This window comes from Strix uralensis, chromosome 17 (assembly GCF_047716275.1).
Source record: "Strix uralensis isolate ZFMK-TIS-50842 chromosome 17, bStrUra1, whole genome shotgun sequence".
Lineage (NCBI taxonomy): Eukaryota > Metazoa > Chordata > Aves > Strigiformes > Strigidae > Strix > Strix uralensis.
The window spans coordinates 16,264,984-16,276,092 of NC_133988.1; the positions used below are offsets into that span (position 1 = coordinate 16,264,984).

At 51.3% G+C, this 11,109-nt stretch overlaps 1 protein-coding gene across 2 annotated transcripts; it reads right to left on the reverse strand.

The window, feature by feature from the left end:
- Window positions 1–449: 449 nt before the first annotated feature.
- LOC141951389 (uncharacterized) lies at window positions 450–7,002 on the reverse strand. Of its 2 annotated transcripts, none has more exons than XM_074887546.1 (2): window positions 5,000–7,002; window positions 450–497 (listed from the first exon to the last, which is right to left on the reverse strand). In XM_074887546.1, exons 1-2 carry the CDS (start codon window positions 6,396–6,398, stop codon window positions 475–477), a joined length of 1,422 nt encoding a protein of 473 aa, XP_074743647.1. In that variant the 5' UTR covers window positions 6,399–7,002; the 3' UTR covers window positions 450–474. The 2 variants fall into 2 exon arrangements, with proteins under 2 accessions (XP_074743647.1, XP_074743646.1); XM_074887545.1 differs by lacking the exon at window positions 450–497 and adding an exon at window positions 3,047–3,327.
- Window positions 7,003–11,109: the final 4,107 nt, after the last annotated feature.

Genomic DNA, 11,109 nt, shown 5'->3' on the forward strand with positions numbered 1-11,109 from the left:
TAAAACTTTATGAAAAACTATTAATAAAAGCATATAAAATCATACCTAAAAATACACATATGTATAGCTCCTTCTAGCTCAGAAGAGTGGGCAAGCTTGAAATGATATTTTAATCATGTACCAGGCGATGCTTTACCCTGGATTGGAAAAGAGCGAAGGCAGCAGTACCCAGCACTACGCAACAGCTTGGAAGAGCAACCAAGGAAGATTTTTGGCATCCATCTAAAAAGAGAGCGATGCACAGAAGACGCGCAGTGAAATTTGTCCTGAGAAATCTGACTGACAGCTAATCCTCTCCATAACTGCCACCCAAATGGTCGGTTCCTGGCTCGCACCGGCGCGGCAGGGACGGACACTCCTGCGGCGCAGCTCGCTTGACACGGCGTTGGAAGAGTCACAAAGGACGGACTCAGAAGGAAACGATACCTGTTGAATTTTCGCTAGTGCTTCCTTAAAGGTTTCGATGGAAATGCTTCAAAGATCACTCGGATCCCGACCTGGATTAATGAGCCATTTAGATGGCAGCGGCTCACCGTACAAGGCAATGAAGAAATGGCATACATTTCAGGCTGAAGTCTTCATCAACAGAGGGAATGGCTAAGCTTTACACACGCCTCTGGTTCCACTGTAAACAGTAATCTTCATCACTTCAGCTAAATAACATCATTCTAACAAACAGGACTTAAATTATAGGCAGTGATGTAAGCCTAACAGCTTGTCAAAATATGTCACAAATTCTAATTTTTGCAAAGGAAAATATCCTATTACCAAATGCTTGCAGCTACAGGAACCACACAACAAAGTTTGTCCTTCTATTTTATCAGTACCAGCACGCCTGATTATTAAATGTTGCAGAAAAGATTCAGAATTTATTCAAAAATACATTTCACTAGTTTTACCCATCCCACATATTTTACCCTCTGCTACATCGACGCACGATTGCTGCAGTCAGACTATCTCACAGTCTTTATACGGAAACAGCCCCGTGTCTGCAGACTCCACCTCTGAAACTTATGTCAGCAGCTAAATTTAGCTTCCTTGCAAATATGCATCGATTCCATCGCTGCAATAAATCACGCTGGTTTGTTCCTGTGATGATCTTGACATGCCTTATAAGTAGTGCGTTCGGTATGCCCTGCAGCCTTCCTTGCCCATGGGGTGTTATTAGTTAAAAAAGGTAAAGAAAGACACAAACACCTGAGGCACCTCTTTCTAGGAGAAATTTTGATGGCTTCTTTGGCCTTCGGCTGATATTATGCAACTTGGCTCTGAGCAATCTTAGATGGACGGCAAACCCAGTCATTCAGAACCAGTAAAGTCACTCGAGGGATGAATTTGTCGTGAACATTTCAATTTGCTTAAATCCTCATTGCTAAATATATTCTGAATTAAGGAAAACAGCTTAGGGAGGGTTTAGAGAGATCAGCAATTTAAAGTCCTGTTATTTTGCAGCTTAACTTCTAAATCACGTAAAATATGCCAGACACAACAGTTTGTGTTTTGGCCCTCGGGTTTACAGATATCCAAGTTATACAACTTTTAAAGGAAATTTGTGTCCACTATTTATCTATTTATTTCTTGAAGCCTTTTGATTTATTATTATACTTAAACAACTTTACAGGAAGCACGAGGTTCTCCCACTTGAAGGTTGGCTATTTTTATATTTCTTCTCCTACGGCTCTCATGATTTAGGTAGGCAAGGCCAGATTCAGCTGCTCCCGTTGAAATCGGTGATGTGATCTTATGTTTCACTTAACATTACTGGAATGTCGGGCTTTTTTTATGCAGGGAAATCTGAATTGATGGCAATGAAAAACAAAAACAACCAAGCCATCTTCTGTGCATGGAATAGCATTAGATTTACTCTTTTCGCCTCAACATCCGTTGGACACATCGTGAATGGCAAGGGTGGCTTTATTAAACTGCCCACAAGCCTGGCTTTTAAGGGACATTTCAATGATCATCAAAACGTTGAGCAGCTGCCAAGACAAAATTGTACTAACAGCCACCACGGAACAGCTCTCGATTATGGCTAATCAATTCTGTCTCTTGGACGGGATTACGTGCTCTGCCCAGGGAAGCGTTGCCCTGTGCTGATCTGTTCCCCAGATCCAGCAAAGCATTTGCCTGGAGAGAGAGTGAGAGAGCGAAATCCATTTGGTTTGGCCTTATTCAATCCTTGGCCAGAAAGGGGAGCTGTAGAATTATGGAATGAAGATAAGGAGAGCAATATGTTCAATCAGATTTTTAAAATAACAGCCAGGAAGGGATTAGTGTGTGAGAGTGTATTAGAGCGTGCGGACAGGGAGGGAAGAGGAACACGTGAATTAAAGCAGAGGGTGAGGAGTCAGCACCCCTTAGGTTTAATCCCGGGTCTGTTCCACCTTCCTGCGAGACATCGAACGAGTCCCTGCGCTACTTCCAGACCCAGTAAATCGGGGTCAGATCGCAAGCCCCCTCCCCAAAGGGTAACAGAAATCCGCTGTGGTGAGCGAGCGCTTGCAATGGCATCGTTTGTGTGCTGCTTGGGACGGACGGAAGGCGCTGGAGATTGATAAGGAAGAATAACTGAACATTAGATCAGGATGGATATTAATAATTTATGCTACTGTTATTAATGATTTACAATACATTTCATAAAGCACATTTATTGCTGCATATACACACGCTCACGCATGTCATATGCAGTAATGCAGATGTCATACACATCCCTGCCAGCTCCTCTATAGGAAAGGCACAGAAATCTGGGCTGCCCTCAGGTTTTGCAGAGAAAGGAAATCTCTAAATTAATTTCCAGCTAGTCTGTTTCCTCATGTATTTTTCTTCATCATTGTACAGGACCGTAAAGTATATTTTTCTTTCTTTTTTCCCATTTTTGCGATAAAAGGGAGGTGGTCCCAATACCTAATTAAAATGCTGGGACACCAAATAAAAATGAAGCAATTAGTTGCAACAGATGGGATTTTCTTTGTTGCTATCTCCACTACACCAGATGATTAGCTAGGAAGAGAGAGACAAGAAAACAGAACACAAAAAAAAAAAAAAGTAAAAAGCAAGCTATATTTTATTTACAACATGAATAACCTGGGATTCACACTTCCTATCTTTCTGAATAGCAGAAAAAAATTAGCCAGGCACCACATAACGAGCAGGGGCTTTGAGCAGCGAGCGGTGACGTGAGGCTTGGCACTGTGATTCCTGCAGCACTCCGTGTTACACTCATCACATATCCTAGTCTTGGCCTCGTTATTCAGCCAGTTTTGAATCCTTGTACCATCTTGTTCTGTTTCTCTCCCTGCTGTCTAGGATCAAGTTGGACCAAAGGTGCTGGAAAAGTCAGAGGTACAAGAAAGGAATCGTATAACGGTAAGTATATGCGAGATGTTCGTGTTCAGTTAGGCGGTATGACAGCTGGGAAGATGTATGTTTAGGAACAGATTTTTTAAAAAAACAACAGGATATAGCAAAATGAGAAGCTATTCCTGCTCTTCTTTATTGCAACATTTTCACAGTTCAGCACTGGAATAGATTGTCTTGACCCTCCCTCCCTATTTCTCCTGAAGAACAAGCAGGTCAACACCTGTCAGGAGTGATTTAGCTGTAGCCAGCATTGCCTTAGGGATGGAGCCCCATTTCCTGCAGTCCCTTCTCACCCCCTTCCTCTGTAAGATCACCTACTGCATCCACCTGCTCCTTCTATTCCCTGCAAAAGAGCCATGCCTCACTGCTGATGGAAACATCCCTCGGCTGAGCTGGCTGGTGAAAACACACCATGTCAGCCCTACCACTGAATCAGGCGAATCTCCCACTTGAGGAGCGGAGAGGCTGCGTCGCTCCAGACACCCTGATAACACCAGTACTAGCCCTGCTCACGTACGGAGCCTGAGTCTGTCAGATGGCACATAGTTTGCAATGACAAATATTTCACAACCCTATTTCTTTGCATCGTGAGAATGATCATGTGTCTTCAGATGCTTCCTGACAGGATAGGATCTATTTTTCATCGCTGTAAGGCTTTTTGTTATCACTCACTCACACACACACACAAACTCTGTGGCAATGTTCATATTCTGACTCGGTTTTGTGACTTCTGCGAACGAGAGTAATTGACAGCACAATGTACCAAGCATGGTGGGATAATCACACCTATTTTTTAAGTAAACATGCTATTCAATTCAAAGCTAGCATAGATTTCCTGTGCCTTAACACGTTTATTCTCCCTTATAAGGAAATCCACAATCACAGATTGTCAATAAACAGAAGATGCAAGTCAACCAGCACGGGTCGACACGTCCTTGCAGGATCCAAACTTCCAAACACCCATTTCTAACCTCTCCCTGTTTCTGCACAACTGCCGTTTTACCCGTAAAATTTCAACAATGTTCATTTATCCGTAGTTTTTCGGTCAAAGGGTTTCCAAGTTGATGTCATTCTTCTGAAAGGCTTATTCAGCTAAGTCACAGTGCGGGAGAAAAAGAACCTAAAGAAAATAAAGCTTCCTTTCTGTGCCATAACTAAAATAAAATGATATTGGCTCACCCAGTGCCTAGAGAGACAAAGGCGAATAATCACACATGACAGTGGGAGAAACTATCGTATGGGCACTTCTGCATTGCATCTATCCATCAGAAGCAGTATAGGAGTACTGGATATTATACTTATTTATATACAGGAGAGTCTTCAAAAGCAAATGTCTTACAAAACAGTTTCACTGCAAGAAGTACTTTTATCAAGCGGACAGTAGACGTGAAGCAACACCTGATTTTTGTCCTGCCTGGTTACGACCGTAGATCGCTAAACGTGCCCCGAGCGCATCCCATCTGTTGCTTGGCTATGACAAGGCAGCTATTTTCTGAAAAGCCTCCCAACCGCCGTGTTCCCACCTCCCCTCGCCGCCAGCCCGGGGCTGCAGCGTGCTCCGGAGCCACCCTGGCCCCACGGCACCGCGAGGCAGAGCCAGGGGTGCCAGCCCGCCCCTGGCAGAGCCATCACGCCTCACCTTTTCTGGCAGCGCTGGGCGGTGGCGTCGCTGCCTTCCCCTCTGCTGCCTTGGGCTTTTCAAATGTTTTCTTTGCGTCGGCAACTTTAAGCACTTTCTCATCCTCCTGACTCTTCCTCCCCTTCCGCTCGGGCTCCTCCGAGCCCCCTCCTCCTGCAGTCCTGCCTCCAGTTAGCTGCTCCACGCCTGCAGCTGCCCACTGCTCCTTGGCAGGCTTCACTGCATCGCTGCGGGGCTCCAGCAGTGCCTCCGTCATTGCCACAGTCTTGCTCATACTCAAAGCCAGGCTCTCTTTGCTGTGGGACCTGACAGGAGGGGCCGGTGGGGTTTTTTGCTGGCTGTATGAATCGAGTATCCCTGCATTTGCTTCACCTCCGAGCTGTTGCCTGCTCTCAAGGAGCTGGCTGCTGCTGTGTCTCGAAAGCTTTTCAGTGCCTCTAGCCACTGAAGCATAATTTGCAACCGCAGAGACCATCTTCTCGAGGCTCTTCGCTACCTGCTTGTCTGGCTCGGGCTTCCTGGCCGAATCCTCCTCACTGCTCTGGCCGTTCTGGCAAAGGTCCGGAGCACTGTCAGGCCGGGGGGCGAAGCTCACCGCCTGCCTGAAGCTTTCAGCTGCCTTGCTGCTTTCTCTGGGGACGTAGGAAACAGATGTTGTTGCCTCCTGTTTGCTTTGCAAAATGTAATCCATGAGCATGGCGTTTCGCTCGAAGCTATCTGACCTGATGGGGACACTCGGCTTGTTTCTCTCTGAGGGAGAGTTCAGGGTCAGTTTATTCACTTGCCTGCTCTCTGCACTGCTTTCAGAGTCTGAACGGCTTATCTGCCTCCTCAGGACTCCTTGGAAAGAATTGAGCCTGTTTAGGCTCGGACTTGCCGCTTTCCCATCCCCTGGGTAGCCCTCCTGAATCACAGGTACCTTGTGCTCTGCCGCTTCCCATTCCTCCTCTGGTTCTGCTTCTGCCTCTTCGATCAGGCGCCTGTACTCGCTCTCCTCCAGCCTGTACACCACCGGCTTCACCGTCCGGCCCGTGCCCACTTGCCGGTGCCCGATCTCCAGTTTGTACACTTTTGGAGGGGCTTCTCCCTCCTCCCCTCTCCCGCACCCTGTCGACACGGGGTGCTCTTCCAAGCACAGGTCTCCTGCCAGCCCCCCCTGCCCTCTCTGCCCACTGCTGCTCATCTCTGACTTCTTGGCAGGGGCTGGTGTGTCGCTGCTGGGGTCGGGAAGGTCTCCCCTCTCCAGCCTGTGCCCCAGGCCCTCCTGGCCGAGTTGCAGCTGAGTATAATCCTCACACGTCCCCGCAGAGGCTCCCCGGGAAGTAGCGCAGTCTCTCCCCCTCACCTTACTTGTGTCATCCCGTAAATATCCGTAGTACTGCCAGGTGGAGGCTTCCATGGCCAGCAGCTCAGTCACCGTAATTCCTTAATTCCTGGTCCAAATGCTTTGAAAGTGGCCAGCCAAGATTTCTCCCCACCTTGGGTCCCGGCAGACTTTCAGCACCGCCTTCTCCTTCCTCCACTACTGGGAGAGACAGAGGCAGCTTGGAAGCCTCCGTGCCTGGGTCATGTGAACCGGCGGTTTTTAGCCTCATGGCCAGCAGAGATGAAAATGCACATTGGCACGATGGAGCCCATCCTCTGCGGCAGGGCAGGAGGCTCTCTCCTAACACAACAGCTGTCAGAGTTGATGCTACGCTGGTCCCTACCCAAATATATCCCACCTGAATAACTGCAAAAGAACCCCCCAGCTTCTAATTCACTGGTCCACAGCACTTTCCGGGCAGGACTTGCTGCCCATCTGCATCTTTCTTCAGGGACTCTCCTCTTTTCCCCAACCTGCCGCGGCAATAACTCCCTATGCTCCCGTGCAGCAATCCTCCCTGGCTTCCCTCCGATCTCGCTGCTTCCCCAGTGATTTGCTGCGGCTCATCTGGGCAGGATCACCTCCCTCAGCTCCTCCGTGGGTTCCCCGGAGAGTTTGCAAACCCGCAGCCGTGCCCCTGGCGCTCTTCCCTGCCTCCCTGCCCCGCGCCTGACGGACGCAGAGCTCCTTCCTTGGAAGCGGCGCGCAGCCTTGGTCTGCGTCCCAGTGTTTCGGGGAAGAGATACCGCCTGCACCGAGCACGCAGGGCAGAGCCTGATCAGCTGGAATGATCTGTGGGAATATGTTATTGCTAAAGGAGTTGCTGTGACATAGAAAAGACCGCCCGAGATAAACAGAGAAGCCCGACAGCAGCCTCAGAAACAAGTTTCCCTGAGGAGACTCCAAAACACAACTTAGCAAAATTCCCTATTAACGCTTCGGGCATTTCTCTAAACAACCCTCCGAGCAGAAAGTTCCTCCCTTTGGATAATCCTTCTGCCAAACGGGCTCCCGTGGACTCTCCGGAAGGAGGGGGAGCAGGAGAGCTGGAGGGTTTTAATCCGTTTATACACAGCCGGGATGCCTGGCATTGCAGTGAGCCGCCCCAGCAGCTCTTCCCCAGCGCTTTGCCTTTTATGGTGCACGAGGTGCCGGCTGCCCGATCCCAATCCCAGGGCAGCATCCTGAAGTGGGATGCAGAAAAACACCTAGATGGTCCCACACCTCCGGGGTGCTGGGGCTGAGCTGAGTGCTGCTTCCCAGCAGCAGCTGAGTTTACCCCAAGATCACCCTGAAGAGTTTGCAAACAGCCCCCAGCGACCTGCGCCCCGGCCCCAGGCTAACAGCATGGGTGGGGCTGGAAAAGCCTCCCAGGGCCTCAGCCAGAGTCCCCCAGGATCCCGGCAGCCCCCAGCACAGCCGACGCGCTCACACGGGTGGCGTGGGTGACGCATGGACCACTGGCTCTCCCGATGCCACCCCCCATCCCCTGTGCCGGCCACCATCAAGGGATGACGGTTACCCCGGCCCTTATCAGCCCAGGAGCCAGCCAGGCCCACGCTTGCAGGGACAGTTTTTTATCAATGCACGTTGCAGAGCTGCTCTGCAGCAAGACAAAACGCCATTTGTTACCACTGGAAGTTTTAAATCCCTGCTGAGGCTGCCCAAAACAAACACAACCACTTCCCAGCAGGACCAGGGCTGGGCTCCCGAGCCGAACTGGGAGCAGGCGATACTCCCCGCCAACACCAGTGGTGTTGGGGACCAATCCCCCCAGGTAGTGAAATGCTGCGGCAAGATTTGCTGACATCATGTGAGGGACAAATTTTTAAAGCCACGTCAGCTCTCCGGGGGATAAACTCACCAGACTCAGGCACGCTTGACGTTGGCACAACGAGCTGATCAATAATTCGGGGTTCTTCCCCTTGCGCCAACACCCTTGCCAAAGCCAAATACACTCTAAGTTTCTCACAAACCCTCATGATTTGGAGATATCACCCTGATTTTTTTGGCTTGGCCTGCGTGGGGATGGTAGAGCCCAGGATGGGTTGTTGGACCTGGGTTTGCCCTGCCCCACAGCCTTTTGCACCGCTTTCCTGCGAGCTGCTTGTTAAACACTCAGGACAGTCTGACACGGGAGCAACGTGGTTTCTGCTCCTGAACCGTCTGCATAAAAGGAAATGGCAGCTGCAGCAACGTCATGGCTGCTGCCCCATCCTTCAAAGCAGAGAGGAAGAGACTTTTAGGGAATATGCAATGCCCAGGGCAAGGGCCGAGGCTGGAGCAAACCCGACCGGCTCTTCAGCCGCTCCCCGGCCGAGCAGCAGAGCTGTGGTGAAGCCATCAGAAATGTGTGTGTGTGTGCGTGTGTATGTGCATGCGGAGGGACCTGCCACCGCAGGAACTCTGGCAGCAGCACGCTTGCAATGGCTGAGCAGAGAGGGAACCGCGCTGGCAGCGTGGCTCAGCCCGCGCCCACTGCGGCAACCAGCTCGTCTCCCATCGGCAGCACTGACTCTCAGCTTCTGCTTAGAAAAATATTTACATTTCTACCTCTTCAGAGGCCAGCATGGCCATCCAGCCACCACCCAGTGTAAATAGACACAGAGGCATCACAGAATCATCCCGGTTGGAAAGGACCTTGAAGCTCCTCCAGTCCAAGCATTAACCTCACGCTGACCGTTCCCAACTCCACCAGATCCCTCAGCGCTGGGTCAACCCGACTCTTCAACCCCTCCAGGGATGGGGACTCCCCCCCTTGCCCTGGGCAGCCCATTCCAACGCCCAACAACCCCTTCTGCAAAGAAATCCTTCCTAAGAGCCAGTCTGACCCTGCCCTAAAACCCTGGGGCTGCAGGCAGCTGGAGACCCGCTGCCGCTGCAGCAGCTTCTGCCCTTTGCTGCGGTGGGCTGCTGGTGCCGAGGTGCAGCTGTGGCCCTTTGTTTCCTTCCTGTTGCTTTTCTGTGCATGTCACTTTGTTCACCAAACCCAGCCTTGCTCACCTGCCAAACTCAATCTTTTCCCCCAATAGCATCATGACAATATCTGCTCACACCCCTCTGGTCACCCAACCTCAACGTGAAACTGGGAAACGCTGGTAGGGAACCATCCTCCCCCCATCAGGGGCAAAGAACGGAGTTGGAGGGTCCTCGAGGGGGTCTGCTCCTTTCTGATCACTGCTCGGGACCAGCCAGACCTCGCCTCTTCCCACCAGCCCAGTCCCAACCAGGTGAGCACCCAGCGCCAGGCTGCCCCCGCCATGATTTGCCCACAGAGACTTCATGCTCAGGCATCTCCTTTCGCCAGCAAGGCTATAAATAAACCCTCCGACGGTCGCTGGAGAGAATTTGTGTTGCTCCAGATGTTGCCTGGCTTTGCCATAGCAACATCACAACAGGATGTAACATTCGTCATAACTAGAATCGCACCGTAAAGAAGCCACTTTCAATCCTAACAAAAAAAAAACAAAAAAAACCCCAAAAGACACACAAACTCACCGGCAGTCCCAGGGCACCCTCCAGTCATCTCACAGTCCTCTTGTGGTGCCTCTCTAACATATAACCCTGACACACAAACCCGCCGACGGCTACGGCAGGGAGATCTCCATCTTTGGGAAGCCGAGATGAGCAGGGAGCGTCGTCTTGTGAATCCGCCAAGGGAAGTGTGAATTAAATGAGCCAACAGCAAACATCTGACCCCAAAATGGCAGCAGCTGAGGGACAGACTTTGTCCCAAGGACCTCAGAAGCTCTTGTCTGCCCAGACCGCAGCGCTGGGGCTCCTGGCTCAGTGCAAGAGCTTCCAGCTCTGCTGCGGCTCAGCGCTGGAGAGAGTTAACCCCGGGGTGTAAAAGCCGTACACACACACACACACACTCGCTCCCACTGATTTCCTTCGTGTGTCATCACATAAGCGTGTCTGGGCAACTCTCAGGAGGCCTTGACACAAAGCCAAGCACTCTGTGCCGGGCGACTCAGCCCAGGGTCTCTGTCCTCCATCAGGGCAGTGTCAGATGTTGGTTCCAGCTCCTGAAGCTGCAGCTCCCGCAGCGGGTACCTGCCCGCACAGCGACAGCCCGGCTCAGCACCCTGCTCCCGCCGGGCCAGAGCCACACGGCGCCAGGACATGCCCTCAGGTGCGAGAAAAAGACCAAACACACACCCCCCCCCCCCGCCCAAACCCACCCCAGGGAGGGCTCCATCCTCCATCATTCACAGATTATTTTCCCAGCCGGTGTGCGAGTCCCTGCCAAGCTGTGAGCACAGCCCAGAAACGCGCTGGTGACACGAAGCGGCATCAGCCAGCACGTGTCACATGGGGCTCCAGGGCGATGCTCAGCTGCGAGGTGAAAGGAAAACGTCCCCCACCCCCTCACTGTCATGCGCCCTTATCGCACCGGAATCAAACCCGGCCTCTGCTAAGGCTGCGGCAGGACTTAAATCACTTAGTTCACCCCAAAAAGTTTGCGCCGGAGCTCTGCACACACGAGGAGTTGGTAAATTAGCAGCAAGTGCTGGTTCCTGCCCAGGCCCGGCTGGTTGGACCCGTTGAGAAGGTTCCTGCTCCTCGGGGCGGCCGGGCTAGGTGGCAGACAGCTGCCAAATCAAGCCAAATTAACCCCCAAAAACCCACCCTAAAAAGCAACTATATCTGGTGGGGGTTAATGACTCTTGGAGGCAATTAGCCAGTGTGCCAAAGCTGGAGAGCATCCCCAGCCTGCGCGTTGCTCCCCTGCCAAGGTAAA